This window comes from Crinia signifera, chromosome 2 (genome assembly GCF_055691185.1).
Source record: "Crinia signifera chromosome 2, ASM5569118v1, whole genome shotgun sequence".
Lineage (NCBI taxonomy): Eukaryota > Metazoa > Chordata > Amphibia > Anura > Myobatrachidae > Crinia > Crinia signifera.
In genome coordinates, this window is record NC_139218.1 from 361,370,283 (window position 1) to 361,388,961 (window position 18,679).

An 18,679-nucleotide genomic window follows, 5' to 3' on the forward strand; every position below is an offset into this window, starting at 1 on the left:
CCAGCGGTCTTTCGCATGGGGACCGATGTTTGGCGTATGCGCAGACACATTTCTGGGCATGTGCATACGCGGGGTGCGTGCGGACGCTGCAAACAAACTGCGGCCAGGTGGCATGGGGCGGCGGCGAATATTCACGCCCATGGTAATGGGCAGCGTTTCATGGGCATTGCCATGGTAATCAGGATGTGGGCGGGCAGCTGACGTCACCAGATGTCAGCTGCCCGCCCACCTCCTTCGGAATGTCCGCGCAGATCTAAGGTTACCTCAGAGTAACCTTAGATGTGCGTGGGCCTTCGACATGATTCGGTGGTCGGCGACCATTGAATGATGTGGGTGTTCCCCCACAGCCTGTGAATGGATATTTATGTAAAACATCCATTCATAGCCAGGGCCGCCGACAGGGGGGTGCCAGGGGTACAGCTGTCCCAGGCCCCAGCCTCTGGAGGGGCCCGGACAGCTGCCCACAGTGGCATGGCACCCCCCCCCTCCCCCCCGCACAAATCCCCCTACCTGGCGCTGGCGGCCAGGCTTGCACAATACACAATGCAGCCTGCAGAGCGCCGAGCCTAGGATACAGAGGGTCTCGGCGCTCTGCAGGCTGCACTGTGCAGTGAGTGCTCTGAGTCCCGGAGGGAGAACATGCTGCTGCGCCGCCGATACCACCGCTGGTAATTCGGGGGGGAGGCGGGGTGCCGGCGTTTGAGGGGGATGCCGGCGCGCGCGAGGGGGGGGTGCCGCTGGGAGCCCGGACTGAAGGTCAGTCCCGGGCCCCAACATTATTAGTGGCGCCCCTGTTCATAGCCCCTGTGAAGGGGGGGACATGCGTATCGGCATTCGCAGGGGGCCGTTTGGTGAAATCACAAGGCTGTGAATACGCAGCCTTGCGAATCAACCAGAATAACCCCCAATGTGCATATAGTGAAAAGTACCGGCATTCACAGGGTGGAGAAAGGCTCCCAACCTTCTGCGGTTAGGTTATAAATGAGATCATCTTACCCGGGCACATAAATATTCCACATTCGGACGAGGCGATCCATTCCGCCGGTCACAACAAGACTGCTCTTCTTGCAGAAAGCAAACGCTTTCACCCCTTTATACACCTGGAATACAGTCTGGTCTCCGCTCGCCCTCTTTTGCGGTGACCCATTTATAACCTTTCCTCGTCGTCCATTCAGATCCTTGCTGTGGTGTTTGACGTCTCTCATCTGCTGCTCTATATTTGTTTTTCCGACGGTGCAACCTTAACAACAGATGGGAAATCATTTGTATGCACTGCAATATAACATACAGAAAGTAACAGAGCGGTTGAGGCACATCTAGTTTACTTAAAAAAAGTAAAAAGTAAATGGTGCTTATCCAATGAAATTTGCAGAACGAACTCCGCTGGTTCTGAGGAAGCCGCCAAAAGCAATCACAGGCGGGGAAACGCGTCAACAGTGATAATAATACTGCACCATCGGGTTCTGATTACCTACCTGCCTGGGAATTTACAAACAGCCAAACTGCCAGAAAGACTTCAGAGATAGCTGCAAATTTCATTGGATAAGCACCAGCAGCTGGGAGAGGATGTTCCAGTAGAGGTATTTCTTACAAAAGTTTGGCCAGATAGTAAAGGTGCCCATACACGCACCGATCCCGGGGGTGCGATCTGTGCATCGAGGTGCGCGCTCCCGCGGCATTTCATCGCACAGTACAAAAAGTATGTGCTGCACATACGTTTTGTACTAGCTTTTCATCGCATCGCATCGCATTGCATGCACAACGCATGCACAAGGCATGCAATGCAATGCAATGCTATTTTGGCCCAGAACACACAACGGGATTGGGACATGTATGGGCAGCTTTAGTTATGCTACGAAAGCTGTTTTCTAAAAAATTAAATGGTCAATTAAATGACCATTTAATTGTACCCAAAAGATCACTAACAAATGGACGAATAATGTGATAGTTTCTAACAGTGCTACTAATCCACCTAGTACCCACAAAGTACAGGACTTTTATGTTATATGTTGTCCGTCTTAGGGGGGTATTCAATCCCCGTGACCATCTCCCCCATGGGGGAGATGGCCGCCGGGCCCTATTCAATGCTGTCTTCCCCGATAGCATTGAACAGGGTATCTCGGCAGAACGAGCCCGACTTCACAAGCTGTCGTGTTCGTTCTGCCGAGAACGGGCCGGAAGTGACGAGCTGCCGGCTGCAGCTCTCCTCTTCCCGGCCGCAACTCACGGCCACGCTCCCTTCTCATTCCGCTGCAGGCGGGACATTGAATCCTGCTTGCGTGTTCTCGGTTGAGCTGACCGAGAACGGGACAGGGCAAGCTCGGCTGCCATGACCTCCACATTAAATACCCCCTAAGTGTCTAGTGCAAGGTGCACCGTCTTTTTACAATTTATTAATGTATTTTTATATATTCTCATTGGCCAGTGAATAATGTTTGATTAAATGAATATGATTAATATTTAATTAATTTTGTCTGGTGCATTTTATATATATTTTTTATGTTTTAGTTTTTATAAAGGGTCAAGCAACCTTTTTTAAAGTACAGCCAGAAACTAATTGTATTAGAACCAAGTGTCTCACTTTAGATATACCAGCATCTAGTTTACTGTAGAGGGAGCAGACAGGGCTGGCTCTAGGCATAGGCAAACTAGGCAATTGCCTAGGGTATTTGCAGTGCCCGGGGGCCAGCCCAGTGGTGGATCATGTGGCATCCGACAGATGGTGCCGGCTCTGCTCTGGCACAGAGGTGCCCCTCTTTGTTTGTACCACCCTCTTGCTTAAACTTACTTATAATATGTATGATTACAGCTCTATAATTACATGTGGTATGCAGTCGAGTAGGGCACCACACATAGTGGCCACCTGTAACATAATGCAGCAGCGGACAGCCTGGTCATTGCTGGCACTGCTATTCTCCAGCTCGCTGGATGCGGCTCCTTTAGATGTAAATGAGGGGGTGACATCATGATATCGCTCCGCTCACTGCAAGAAACTGTACCGGGGAAAGGATGCTGACTGTGGGGGTAGAGATGTTTGAGGAGGGTGCAAGCCTGACAGTCTTCTCACCGTCTAGTGGAGCCTGGCCATCTAGTGGTGCACCCAGGCAGCCAAGAGGTTGGTTGAAATAATAAATAATTTTTCTCAAAAGCATAGTGATTTTCCCCTGTGCTGGGACAGCAAGAATTGGGAAATTCTAAAGACCTATATTGGAGGCGTATCGGAGCACTGAACTTAATGTTTGGTATGTCTATGTGTTTCGAAAATACCTTTGGTACAATTTTTAAAGTCCAATTATTACATTTATAATATCCCGGGTCCTTCTGGATTCCAACAAATGAAGTTCTCCTTTAAAGGTTCACAGAAGCCTTTTATTATGAAAAACAGACACTAGCAATAGGTCGACATGAAAATGGCCGGCAAGAGTTTTTATTTTTTGTTTGTTTTTTGGGGGTGTCGAATTTTATCTTGTAGCACATCTTCTTGCACTGTGCTCAGCACACTTTACAATTCCCAATTGTAGTCCACGTAGATGGGAAAGTATGAAAAACTTAAATAAAATGTTGACCTTTTGACGATGTTGACCAATAGTGCTCAACCGATTTACTTCCGACCTTTTTACTGTCGACAAAAGTCTGAATACCATAATAGAAATTGAGAAGTCCACATGGGAGTTTATATGATGGAGGAATAATAAATGGTTAGGACAGTGGTTCCCAAACTGTGTGCCTAGGCACCCTCAGTTGGGTGATTCAGGAGCAATACAAATTATACCCCTTTTACACTGCCTCAAAAACCCGGGTCTTCGGCGGGTCAGACCCGGGTCAGAGGCGGTGTAAATGTGACACGCAGTGTCCCTTTACACGGGACTTCTACCCAGGTCCTGACCTGGGTAGAACACGGCCAGGACCTGGGTAGAGGGCAGTGTAAATGGGTACGCCAGGTCATCCAACCCGGCTCCCATATACATCAATGCAGGACGTTCAACCTGCGGACCGCACAGACAGCCTGCGCTACTGTCTGCTATATCCTGCAGACAGCAGTGGAGGAGGTGAATGGATGCCTGTGTGTGGCATCCATTCACCTCCCGGCTGGGGGGGGTGCACGGGGGCTGGGGGTAGCCCAGCAGCTTACCTTGGTGCTGGGCTGCCCCCAGCACGACGATCGGTGTATCCGGCGGGGATCACCGCGGTCCCGGCGCTTGGAGATGATGTCATCTCCAAGCGCCGCCTCCGTCTACACTGCGGGCGGGCACCGCAGTGTAAATGGAGTAAATCCAAGATCCGACCCAGCTTGGATCCTTCTTCCAAATGCAGGGTCGGATCCGGGATTTTTGGTGTAAAAGGGGTATTATTTATAGTCAATGTAATAGGCAAAACCAGTGCTGGTGGCTGTCAATCATAAATTATGTGAACAAATATAAGTTTATCCTGTGTATCCTGTCCCCCAAATAATTAAACCTAAGGATCATACAAACACAATTTATTTAATGTAATATTTTTATCTAAATTTCTCAATAAGAAACTCTTTTATTTTAGGCGCACCTTGAATTATTTTTTTTATATTTCGAGGTGCCGTGATTCAAAAAAGTTTGGGAACCACTGGGTTAGGGTAATTCAATGTAGGGAACTTACTGCCACACTGTACCAGGAATATGTGCAAAGAGGTAGAATGAAATAAATATTTAACATAACAGATTTTGGAACTTTTCTCATAAAAACTTTTCTTGGAACGTCCATAATTACACCAATTTCCATCATTTAAAGAAGTTCTAAATCTTACCTATTACTAAAGCTGAAGATTCATCATTGGAGGCCGAAATGATAGCTTTAATGGAATCGTAGTACTTCATCTGTAAGAAACATTATTATTACTACCAGTTTCTTATATAGCACACATGTTTTCTGCAGCACTTCTGCCTGCCCCAGTGGAGCTTACAATCTATATTCCCTACTACATACACATGCACACACAGACATTCTAGGGTTAATTGTGTTAGTACGGAGCCAATTCACCTATCAGTATATTTTTTTAATGTGGGAGGAAACCGGAGTACCTGGAGGATACCCACGCAAGCGCGGGGAGAATATACAAACTCTGCACAGTTAGGGCCATGGTGGGAATCGAACCTATGATCTCAGTGCTGTGAGGCAGTAATGCTAACCATTACACCGTATGTACTGCCCAATATCTAACAACCCATTGTGCACAAGAGAGGTTACACAAATCCATCCTGAAAAATTTAAACACGTATTTTAAAATTCCATGTAAGAATTTTTTCTAAAGTGATGCCACAGATATTAAAATACTTACTCATATGTACAATTGTATGATAACAGAACTACTCAATAATTATAAAACGTGTATCATGAAGCAGACTGAGCGCCATGGTAAATTACCGTAGCTAATTGGATACCTCCCTTTGAGACTAATTCAGTACCCAACGTAAATTGCTAAAAATCGCTATTAGGGGACTTTTTGCAATCTGTGTGTGCGATCCCCTTAAACTGTGGTCGCATTGTGAAAACTGCGACAACAGACTAAGGGCTGCCGACCAAGCATTTTTGCGTGGAGGTGCGGTACAGACAATACAGGTATGTGCGACCTGTTTGTGTGGCAGGCTGTGGCGGCTGCGTGATATCACACACAGCTGATACCACCCAAAACATGACGGCCCGGGGACTGGCTTCACAGCTAGGCTGCACAGCAAAGGGCTACCCTTAATAGGGAAGGTCCCATTGATGTCAATGGGAGGCTGACGCATGCGCACATTGACTCCTAGTCACTTCAATGGCTTCTGTAGTTGATACTTTTTATAAAACCCATACTGGCCTCCTTTTCCATGTGGTTTTTCTAACCAACTTGATACAAAGGGCCTGATTCAGACCCAGTTGCTGGACTGCGAATATGGAGCCCGAGCGATTATTGGATGGCCGCGCATGCACATGGTACACAGTGCGCTTGCGTGAGCCGTCCGTCTGAACACAGCAAGCAAAGGCTGCTCGCAAGGTGATTAACACCCTGCGGGCATTTGGGGGCAGTAACGCAGCGTTTTCTATGAGTGCCCCTGTAAAAGCAGGTGTTCCCCGGCCGTTGGGAGGGAGGGGCGCTGACGTTATCAGCTGATTCAGAGCTAATCGCACCGATGCTAATTTCTGCAGCCCAGCAATCAGGTATATGCAGCCCACCAGAGGAAAATCCCACTTCTTGCAAGCCTGCAAATTGCTCAGCGCAGCTTACGAAATCATCGCCGGCCTGCAAATAGCTGCAATTCCATAGACAAACCATTGAATGATTTTTCCAGTGTGTGCAGTCTGGGCACGCCTGCATTTTCTCTAATGTCCAGTTACCACCGACAAACGCCGGCTTCGCTGACTGTTGCACATTCGCAGCCATGCGATCAGGTCAGAATTACCCTCAATGTTCCACTGCAACTCCCCACTGCCTGCTGATTAGATGCAGAGTCCCTAATCTCGGGGTCGGCTCTGCCGTTAGCCAGTTTTAGGCAGCTGTATAGGGCACTGAGATCTGGGCGGAGCCACCAAGTCCTCCTATCACAGAACTAAGGATGTCTATGAGGTAGACATCCTTGTTGTAGGTGGTGGCAGCTGTGGAATATCTAAGACTCCGCCTCCACACTTTCACTTGAGGGGCTGGTGCGTTGTATTGATACTGTACCACTTGCACAGCACTGTGTAATCTTGTGGCTCCTAACAGAAAGGAATAATCATAATGTGTAATATAGTGACAATGAGCTCTTACCTGTGTGACCCAATCTCCATGAACTTTCCAGCGAATGAAAGATACATTGGGAGACAGAACAGCATTGTCTATACCAACAGTTGGCATTATACCATCTGGTCTGGGCATCTTCTTCCACATTCTAAAAAGGAAATGTTTATATTGTCACAGTAAAGAATAATTTAAATATTAGGTTATCATTCCTATGTGGCATCTCCCATTCCACTCTGAGCTGGGACATATCTCCTACACCGCCCCAATACCAGTGTATGTCACGGTTCTAGGGTTGGGAACACCTGGCGGCAGTGGCGTAGTTAGCATACAGCAACCCCCGCAGTGGCTTGGAGGAGCCGGGGGTCTGCGGGGCGCTCTCCCTGACTTGCCTTCAGTTCTCTGCTGCTGTGCAGGATAAGAGAGGGCACTGGGGTCACGGAGCTGCACTGATTTATTTCTTCTGTATGCAGTCCCGTCCTCCCGAGTCCTCTCAGGTCTGCTAGAGCTCACACAGTCACAGTCACACACTGGATTAAGGGATAGTCTGTAAACTATTGTCCACTTTACAAGTGTATTCATACACTCTTGATTACACTTGTATAGCGGCAAGTAGTTTGCAGACTGTCCCCTACTTCCAGCGTGACTTCTGAGACTTTTCTTACAGGGTGGACTCTCTGGAGCCTGTAGCACACTAGCATGGAGCATAACGGGTGTTTAAGAGGGGGTGAGTGTCACACAAAGTGTGTCACAGTGTGTGTGTATATCCCATTAACTATGCAAAACCCAGGTGTCATTTTTTGAAATGTATAGATATCTATATTTCATTTTTTATTTCATTTGTTAAATGTCCCTGTTTTGGCACTCAGATGAGGAAGGGGGGGGGGGGGGCGCTCCAATTATTTTTGGCAGGGGGGAGCAAAATTTATAGTTACGCCACTGCCTGGCGGAGTGCTAAATGCTTCTCTGTCAGGTGCTCCTAAAGGCTGGAAGTAGGGTGGTTTGATACGGCTCTCCTTAATGGACTAAGTAGGGCTAGGGAGGAGCCGGATCTGGTGCTGGAACAGGACGGTGCTGGAGTTATACTCACAGCAGTTGGAACCAGCTGCTGGAACTCCAACTGGGCTGAGGTCCACACTACTACTACTACCTGAGCTGGCTTCTGGAGACCACAACCGGGCTGGGACCAGTACTGCTTATACTGAACCTGGCTGGAACTGATATAGAAATATAGAATTTGAGGTCAGATAAGAACAACTTACTTGACCCATCTAGCCTGCCCCTTTTAATTACTGTATTACTGCACACCGGGCTGGAACTGGCTGCTGGAATTAGAACCGGGCTGGGATCAGTACTACTGACACTAGACTCATTGGGAATAGTATTAATGGCACCGGACTGGTCTGAGATCAGTGTTGCTGGTTCTGAACAAAGTTAGGACCAGTATTGCTGGTACTGAACCAGGCTGGAACCAGTACTGATTCACCTCGGACTAGAACTGTAACGATTCACCCCAGACTAGAACTGGGCTGGTACCGGCATTGCTGGTATTTAACTGGGCTGGGACTGGTACTGTTACATGCCACTGGAACTGGCTGCTGGAACTTTCTCTGGGAGGAAACTGGTATTGCTGGTATTGACCCAGGCTGGGGCCGTTATTTCTGGTACCGAACCAAGCTCCGATCAGTACTTCTGTTACTGAACCAGACTGTAACCATTATTGCTGGTACAGAACCGGCTGGGACCAGTACTGCTACACACCAGTACCTGGTACTGGTTGCTGGTATTGGATTGGGACTAAGACCAGTATTGCTGGCATTGAACCGGGATGGGAGCAGTACTGCTGCACACTACACAGGAATTGGTCTGGGACCGGTAATGCTGGTATTTAACCGGGCTGGGACTGGTAATGCTACATACCAGACTGGAACTGGACCTAGGCAATACCGGTATTGAACCAGGCTGGGACTGGGATTGCTGGTACTGAACTGTGTCCGGTAATGCTACATGCTGAGCTGGAAGTGGTACCGGGCTGGAACTTGGTCCAACTAGAGTCTGACTAGAAGTGCACAAACTGGAGTCTGAACGCCAGCAGTCAGGAGCCATGGTGTGAGGCAGGCTGTGCAATGTTATATAGGCAATATGCTGATGCGTCATGTTGTCCCTTCTACATCCTGGCCTGCCCATTGGTGGAACAAGTCAGCTGGGCAAAAGTCAGACTCCCACTGGTGACATGAGCCAACATGGTAGAACCCTGACACTACAGTGGCCACCACACTTGGAGCCCCAGAGTGACCGGATGACAGCTCTCCCTCAGAACTAGAACCACTGGCAGAACAGCAGCACTTCGGTGAGTACCCGCAGAGTTCTGCCCAAACCCCTTCAATAAACTAATACCACTAGTTAAGTAACTGGCTAATCATAGTTGGAGTCATCTGCACACACATAAGTCCCCCCCCCCCAAAAAAAAATCACAAAAATAACAATGGTTATTATTTTGGGGGTCACGGCAATTGTCTTTATCTTCCCTGAAAGTGCCAGAGGAGAGTAAGGGGAAAGCTAATTGAGTGAATATGCTTTCTGTTGACACATTGGACTCTTCAAATACAATGGGAGACATTTACTAAGATGGGAGTTCTATTTCACATGGCAAAGGCAACCAATCAGATCCTGTATAGGAAGTCGATTCTGGTTGGTTGCCCATAGCAACATCCCATGTAAAATAGAACTCTCATCTTAGTACATTTTGGCCAATGATTCCGAATCAATTAAATAGAAATATACAAAATTACTTTTTTTTAATAATGTACCTTTAATATTGATATCTTATTTGTCAGAGATTTTTCTTTTTACCTTAATGTTTCTCCTATTGATGTGAAAAGAAGAATATTCACACATCCCTGTAATAATGGGCACAAAGAAACATGAATGATAACACTGATCGACCGTTATTTTTTTTGCCAATCATTTAGGAGCAATTTTGGGGTAACTAGGGGTGCTGACAGCCCTACTGAACCCTGCGCATAGCCCTCATCTCTGCTTCACTTATTAGCGCTGTTCCACGCTGCCTGCAATGGTGCAGAGACTGGGGGGGGAGCGGGTACTTTTTACCCAGGCCTGGGTCTCATGGAGAGTCCCGGGTCCCGCTCCCCCCTCCTGCATTGCAGAGAACCAGGCAGTTAGTGAGAAAGGACAGGCTTCTGCTGCAGCACAGCCTACGGGGTGCATTTATCAATATAGTGCGATGCCCGCGCAGTGGCATCGCCGGACATCGCATTGCGGTGTTGAAGTACACCGCCGGGATGTATCATTAGAAGGGCGCAGGGACAGGGCTCCGATAGGAGCCTGTCCCTGCGAAGTCCTAACCCGGAAGCCGGGGGGTCTGCACATGCGCAGTTATGTGCTGACCCCGCCGACCCCTGTGACCGCACTGCCCCGCTCGCAGTGCGATCACGTAGCCATAGGCTACAATGGGCTATCGCCATCCCAGAATGGCGATAGCCCAGGGATGCGAAGCCGGGCTGCCTGATGTTAATACATCGGGCAGCTTCGCATCCCCCATAGAAACCTATGGGGGATGCGGCCGGCGGCGGTGCAGGGGGGATCGCAGCAGGGATCGGATATCCCTGCTGCGGTCCCCCTTTGATACATTTAGGAGATACTCAGGGCCGGCGCTACCCACTCAGCAGCTCCTGCAAAGCAGGGAGGCGCCATGCTGAAAAGGCGCTGTCTCCCCCCCTGCTTTGCTAAAGCTGCCTCAGCCCTCACTGTCACTGCCTCCTGCACGCTGCCCGCAGTGCCTGTATGACAGCGGGCGGCAGTATGGAGAGGCTGAGCAGGTCCCTGCACCGCGCACACACTGTCCTCCTCCTGCGACCTTCCCCCTCTTCCTCACGGACACTTGCGCTGAGGCATATAGCGCTGTCTGTGAATGCCTGAATGACAGGTCATGTCCGGATCCACCCCCTATCCCTTATTCCCTGCACCTGTCAGCTGTCAATCAAATGACGAACAGGCAGCAGCGCCGCCTCACCTTCCTTCCATCTTCTCAGTGTGCTGTGCCAGTGCACTGCCAGTCCTCAACACAACACCCCCTCTATATCCTCCCCTTATCTTCCATCTCCTCCTTCTCTCCCCTCATTTCCCTCTCAGTCACGAGTTCTGCACTTTTTGTACTGCTTTCGATACGTGCAATGCGATCTAGCCCATAAGGTATGCGATTCTCGCAGCATGTATGGGCACCTTTAGTGCCTGCAACATTTTGCGGACACAGCACTGAGATGGTGTATGCATACATATACATGCACCTCCATAGGATCGCATGTTGCATACACTCCCACAATCTGGCTGCAGCTTGTTGCAATGGCAATGTGAAAGGGCGCAAAATGTATGGTTTGCAGGAGGGTGCCGGACACCCTAGCACCGGCCCTGGAGATACTTAATATTTGCGGCTAAATCCCGAAAACGGGTGTTTTCGGGGATTTAGCCGCAAATATGGTTTGATAAATGGGCCCCTATATCTGTATGTGGGCCCCTATATCCCCAGCTCAGCACACACTGCTCAGTGCTGTGTGTGCAGCTATGGAAAGAGGCAGCAGCAGCCCGTCCGTGTCCCTGTGTGCAATCCCATCCATCCGCACCCTGAACCCTGCTCTCTGCACCCCGCACCTTGCTGCCTGTCCAAAATAAAGTATATACAGTAGTTTTTCTTCAGAGTGGAGTTGACACCTCCTCTTCTTGTGATCATGCCCCCTCTGTTTTACCAGGTCCCGGTAGACCTGTCAGTGTCCCTGTCTGCCTGTACATAGCCTTCATTTCTGCTGCAATTATTAGCGCTGTCCCGCCCTGCCTGTGCATACATCTCTGCCTCACTTATTAGCGCTGTCCCGCCCTGCCTGTGCATACATCTCTGCCTCACTAATTAGTGCTGTCCCGCCCTGCCTGTGCATACATCTCTGCCTCACTTATTAGAGCTGTCCCGCCCTGCCTGTGCATACATCTCTGCCTCACTTATTAGCGCTGTCCCGTCCTGCCTGTGCATACATCTCTGCTGCACTTATTAGCGCTGTTCCGTCCTGCCTGTGCATACATCTCTGCTGCAATTATTAGCACTGTTCCGCCCTGCCTGTGCATACATCTCTGCCTCACTTGTTAGCGCTGCTGTCCCATCCTGCCTGTGCATACATCTCTGCTGCACTTATTAGCGCTGTTCCGTCCTGCCTGTGCATACATCTCTGCTGCACTTATTAGCGCTGTTCCGTCCTGCCTGTGCATACATCTCTGCTGCACTTATTAGCACTGTTCCGCCCTGCCTGTGCATACAACTCTGCCTCACTTATTAGCGCTGTCCCGTCCTGCCTGTGCATACATCTCTGCTGCACTTATTAGCGCTGTTCAGTCCTGCCTGTGCATACATCTCTGCTGCACTTATAAGCGCTGTCCCGCCCTGCCTGTGCACACATCTCTGCCTCACTTATTAGCGCTGTCCCACCCTGCCTGTGCATACATCTCTGCCTCACTTATTATTGCTGTCCCGCCCGGCCTGTGCATACATCTCTGCCTCACTTATTAGCGCTGTCCCACCCTGCCTGTGCATACATCTCTGCCTCACTAATTAGTGCTGTCCCGCCCTGCCTGTGCATACATCTCTGCCTCACTTATTAGCGCTGTCCCGCCCTGCCTGTGCATACATCTCTGCCTCACTTATTAGCGCTGTCCCGCCCTGCCTGTGCATACATCTCTGCCGCACTTATTAGTGCTGTCCGGCCCTGCCTGTGCATACATCTCTGCTGCACTTATTAGCGCTGTCCCACCCTGCCTGTGCATACATCTCTGCCTCACTTATTAGTGCTGTCCGGCCCTGCCTGTGCATACATCTCTGCCTCACTTATTAGCGCTGTCCCGCCCTGCCTGTGCATACATCTCTGCCTCACTTATTATTGCTGTCCCGCCCTGCCTGTGCATACATCTCTGCCTCACTTATTAGCGCTGTCCCGCCCTGCCTGTGCATACATCTCTGCCTCACTTATTAGCGCTGTCCCGCCCTGCCTGTGCATACATCTCTGCCTCACTTATTAGCACTGTCCCGCCCTGCCTGTGCATACATCTCTGGCTCACTTATTAGCACTGTCCCGCCCTGCCTGTGCATACATCTCTGCCTCACTTATTAGCGCTGTCCCGCCCTGCCTGTGCATACATCTCTGCCTTACTTATTATTGCTGTCCCGCGCTGCCTGTGCATACATCTCTGCCTCACTTATTAGTGCTGTCCGGCCCTGCCTGTGCATACATCTCTGCCTCACTTATTAGCGCTGTCCCGCCCTGCCTGTGCATACATCTCTGCCTCACTTATTAGCGCTGTCCCGCCCTGCCTGTGCATACATCTCTGCCTCACTTATTAGCGCTGTCCCGCCCTGCCTGTGCACACATCTCTGCCTCACTTATTAGCGCTGTTCCGCCCTGCCTGTGCATACATCTCTGCCTCACTTATTATTGCTGTCCCGCCCGGCCTGTGCATACATCTCTGCCTCACTTATTAGCGCTGTCCCACCCTGCCTGTGCATACATCTCTGCTGCACTTATTAGCGCTGTCCCGCCCTGCCTGTGCATACATCTCTGCCTCACTTATTAGTGCTGTCCCGCCCTGCCTGTGCATACATCTCTGCCTCACTTATTAGCGCTGTCCCGCCCTGCCTGTGCATACATCTCTGCCTCACTAATTAGCGCTGTCCCGCCCTGCCTGTGCATACATCTCTGCCTCACTTATTAGAGCTGTCCCGCCCTGCCTGTGCATACATCTCTGCCTCACTTATTAGCGCTGTCCCGCCCTGCCTGTGCATACATCTCTGCCTCACTTATTAGCGCTGTCCCGCCCTGCCTGTGCATACATCTCTGCCTCACTTATTAGCGCTGTCCCGCCCTGCCTGTGCACACATCTCTGCCTCACTTATTATTGCTGTCCCGCCCTGCCTGTGCATACATCTCTGCTGCACTTATTAGCGCTGTGCTGCCCTGCCTGTGCATACATCTCTGCCTCACTTATTAGCGCTGTCCCGCCCTGCCTGTGCATACATCTCTGCCTCACTTATTAGCGCTGTCCCGCCCTGCCTGTGCATACATCTCTGCCTCACTTATTATTGCTGTCCCGCCCGGCCTGTGCATACATCTCTGCCTCACTTATTAGCGCTGTCCCACCCTGCCTGTGCATACATCTCTGCTGCACTTATTAGCGCTGTCCCGCCCTGCCTGTGCATACATCTCTGCCTCACTTATTAGTGCTGTCCCGCCCTGCCTGTGCATACATCTCTGCCTCACTTATTAGCGCTGTCCCACCCTGCCTGTGCATACATCTCTGCCTCACTAATTAGCGCTGTCCCGCCCTGCCTGTGCATACATCTCTGCCTCACTTATTAGAGCTGTCCCGCCCTGCCTGTGCATACATCTCTGCCTCACTTATTAGCGCTGTCCCGCCCTGCCTGTGCATACATCTCTGCCTCACTTATTAGCGCTGTCCCGCCCTGCCTGTGCATACATCTCTGCTGCACTTATTAGCGCTGTCCCGCCCTGCCTGTGCATACATCTCTGCCTCACTTATTAGTGCTGTCCGGCCCTGCCTGTGCATACATCTCTGCCTCACTTATTAGCGCTGTCCCGCCCTGCCTGTGCATACATCTCTGCCTCACTTATTATTGCTGTCCCGCCCTGTCTGTGCATACATCTCTGCCTCACTTATTAGCACAGTTCCGCCCTGCCTGTGCACACATCTCTGCCTCACTTATTATTGCTGTCCCGCCCTGCCTGTGCATACATCTCTGCTGCACTTATTAGCGCTGTGCTGCCCTGCCTGTGCATACATCTCTGCCTCACTTATTAGCGCTGTCCCGCCCTGCCTGTGCATACATCTCTGCCTCACTTATTATTGCTGTCCCGCCCGGCCTGTGCATACATCTCTGCCTCACTTATTAGCGCTGTCCCGCCCTGCCTGTGCATACATCTCTGCCTCACTTATTATTGCTGTCCCGCCCGGCCTGTGCATACATCTCTGCCTCACTTATTAGCGCTGTCCCGCCCTGCCTGTGCATACATCTCTGCCTCACTTATTAGCGCTGTCCGGCGCTGCCTGTGCATACATCTCTGCCTCACTTATTAGCGCTGTCCCGCCCGGCCTGTGCATACATCTCTGCCTCACTTATTAGCGCTGTCCCGCCCTGCCTGTGCATACATCTCTGCCTCACTTATTAGCGCTGTCCGGCGCTGCCTGTGCATACATCTCTGCCTCACTTATTAGCGCTGTCCCGCCCTGCCTGTGCATACATCTCTGCCTCACTTATTAGAGCTGTCCCGCCCTGCCTGTGCACACATCTCTTCCTCACTTATTAGCGCTGTCCCGCCCTGCCTGTGCATACATCTCTGCCTCACTTATTATTGCTGTCCCGCCCTGCCTGTGCATACATCTCTGCCTCACTTATTAGCGCTGTCCGGCCCTGCCTGTGCATACATCTCTGCCTCACTTATTAGTGCTGTCCCGCCCTGCCTGTGCATACATCTCTGCCTCACTTATTATTGCTGTCCCGCCCTGCCTGTGCATACATCTGGTGTGTTATCACCTTTCACTTTATCACATCACCAGGCTTAATACATCTGCTGCATAATGTCAAATGCTTAAGGCCAAAAATGTTTTTCTGCAACAAGCTTACCTTGTCATCTCCGTATAAAATCAGACATTCATCATTATCTGTTACACTGAAAAGAGAAACAAAAAATATTTTGGACACTATTTTAAATATAATGATTAATGAGTAATAAAGTAGGTACCCAATTTTATTACTTATTAATCATCTCGACAGAGGAATTAATCCGCACAGTCTATTAGTATATTTGACGGTACTTGTTTAGTTTCACGGCGGCAGATATATCGCATGCGATTTGCATGCGATTTGCGTACAATGCGATTTAGTACCTGTTCATAATCCCACTATCCACTACGGCAAGGAGTTGATTTTATATAGTGTGGCGAGCGGCCGTGGATTACTTTACATGTATTCCGCATGTGCTCGCCACACTATATAAAATCAACTCCACGTCGTAGTGGATAGTGTGGTTATGAACAGGTAATAAATCGCATCGCACATCAAATCTTATGCAAATCACATGCAAATCGCATGCAATATCTGCCACCGTGAAACTAAACAAGTACCTATTTGACAGATCATCCCTGTAAATTATCCCTCCCTCCTCCGTGTCGGTTTGTATCTACCCAGTTTGTTTAATCACTGTCGTTTCCAATTGTAAAGTGCAACGGAATATGCTGCGCTATATAAGAAACTGTAAATAATAATAAATAAATAAATTAGGTTTCTGTAAATTCAGTATTTCACAAGCAGGAAGGTGCTTCCCATGAATCTCTCAAATATGTACTAAAGAAGAGAGAAAGAAAAAGGGATTCCTACAAGGGGCACCCAAAACTGGCTAATTTTGCCATATGGCATTTCTTTGGTATGTATGCTTGCAATAAAGTATCCCAAGAAAAAATATAAAATTTAACTTTTATTAAATATCAATTTAAAAGGATGGTTCACCTACATGGACATGTGAACAGGGCTGTCTTAACATTAGTGAGGGCCCCCAGGGCAAAACTTATTCACTGGGTCCCCCCCAGTGTTGAAAGTAAGGGGGTACGGCGTGGTACGGAGTACCTGTAAGAAATATGTTGCAGGTACGCAGTACCACTTACCCACTGACAATTCTATTTTTTATTTTAAGTTTAAATATAATGCATCTGCAGCCCACCCACCCAGCGTTATGATTGGTGCTGTATGCCGAAAGCATGAAGAGCAGGCTCCACAACTGTAAGCACAAACGGCCAGCTCTCCACCAAGCAATAACCAACCCACCCCCAGTCATTCCCTTTTTCTCATTCCCTGTCTCCTGATACCACACCACTATTGTCATTTAGTCACTCCTCTAGCATTGTGTGACCACGCCCCCTCAGGACACATGGCCATGCCCATTTTTGGTGGAGGCTATCAGTACCACCAAGAATTTTTTTTTACTTGCAGCACTGGTCCCCCCCAGCATGAATTAGTTTACCGGGATTCAAACAATATCTTTATGGGGCCCTTTGGGACCTACTGAGCCCTAGGCGAGCAAGGGACCTGCCTTGTGGAAAATCCACCTCTAAATGACACTATAGCCTGTTCCTAAGGCACTGCGCTGTGCTCAGTACAAACAACTGAGTAGAGATACCGTGGGGGAATCACAGCAATGTGACACCTGAGAATTACACCCAGCACAGAGAACATGAGAATTAGTGCTACGTAGTGGCCCATGCACAGAGAATAGCTGCCTTTGCTGATAATGGAACTTCTGAGTTATTTTACTTCATTGCACTGTTGTGTTTCCAAAATGTAGCCAATATAATTTCTGAATACAATTCATTATTTGATCTGGGCACCATTCAACTGCCAGCCATCGGCCAGAATGCACACAGAATATTGGCTGGAAAAAGGCCACTATCCAATCAGCTGTGTCTGACTTTCACCTGTAAAACGTGAACATCCCTCTGCTGAATTCACTGTCATATAACATTATTTACTGCCGAAAGTTTAATGAATTTAAACCATCAACCATCAATAGTACAGGATTAAGCTAGTAGGAGATAGATGAAAGGGTTATGGTATTTTAGATCTACAATGTCTAGGTCTACAGTCATAAGGTCAGCCACTATAGGTTCACAGTCAAAAGGTCCACAGGGTCAAACGGTCGACATTCAAAACATCGACAGGGTCAAAAGGTCGACATGAAAAAGGTCGACGTGCGTTTTTTTTTCTATGTTAACATAGGTCAGTATGGACACGTCTAAGTGTACCGTGTCCCCTCGCAGAGCTCGCCATGCTTCGGGCACACTATTATATTCTCCTTCCACGCCGTAGTGGATGATGATAGGGCATGAAATACAGCCTGTCGGCACATGTCGGCTCAATTTTTTTTTTAAACTCATGTTGACCATTTGACTCTCGACCTTTTGACCCTGTTGACATATAGTGGTCGACCTTATGACTGTCATACTAAAGTCAATCTATCATGAGTCCTAATACCGATGAAAGGAACTAGAACTATTACTGCTGTACCTCTGCCACAGAATCAGACCTGGTCATTGTCCAATAACACATGTCATGTCCCCAGGGCATTGTTCTATGTTATTGTTTATTGAAAGGGCTCAGTGCCCGGGCACATTGCTTTTCTTGACACTTGGGAAATATAGGTGTAAAGTACTCATGGGGCCTGTGTGAAGTGATGCCCCAGGTATCAATGTAAAATGCCTTATAAGCAGGGCCGGTGACAGAAGGGGTCAAGGGGGACAAGTGTGACGGGCTCCAGCGATCTGAAGGGCCCCAGAGCTTCCATGCCACCGCCTGTACTAGCTGGCCTGTCAGTGACCCTCGCGGCCCAGCCGTCTATCTGTGTGTGGCTGAGTGTGACTTATTCACTGCGTGATACTGCCATCTACTGTGTGTGCTCCCTGCCACTTGGCGCTCAGAGCCATCTACTCTGTGTGTGCGCACAGCCTAGGGCCGCAGACGCACAGCCGTGATGTCTGCACCTGAAAGCAGGATCTGGAGCAGTGAAAGGTTTAATGAGGCTCATGCAGAAGAGGGTTGTATGGATTTGGGATTAGGTGGGGGGCCCCAGAAATATCATTGTACAGGGCCCCAAGATTTCTGTTTCCGGCCCTACTTATAGGTCAACCAATGTGTACAGATAAATAGCACCTGGAACACACTATTTGCATTTCATCAGCAGTAATCTCCATTACAACAATGTTTAAAAGTGAATTGTGTTTTGACAGTTTACAGGTTGTATGTGGCTAATAGGATAACAATACAGCTGTAAGCCGACGTTACTTAGCAGCATCAATCGAAAAAAGTAATGCTGTCATGGTAACATGACC

At 49.1% G+C, this 18,679-nt stretch overlaps 1 protein-coding gene across 1 annotated transcript in view; it reads right to left on the reverse strand.

The window, feature by feature from the left end:
* LOC146058553 (cilia- and flagella-associated protein 337-like) overlaps window positions 1-18,679 on the reverse strand; it is an 86,040-nt gene that overhangs the window by 47,553 nt on the left and 19,808 nt on the right. The window contains exons 9-13 of the mRNA XM_083170836.1: window positions 15,426-15,471; window positions 9,584-9,630; window positions 6,761-6,881; window positions 4,781-4,850; window positions 997-1,240 (exon numbers count right to left, since the gene is read on the reverse strand). Coding sequence (XP_083026962.1) covers window positions 997-1,240; window positions 4,781-4,850; window positions 6,761-6,881; window positions 9,584-9,630; window positions 15,426-15,471 — 528 coding nt within the window. The remainder of the gene's footprint in view (window positions 1-996; window positions 1,241-4,780; window positions 4,851-6,760; window positions 6,882-9,583; window positions 9,631-15,425; window positions 15,472-18,679) is intronic.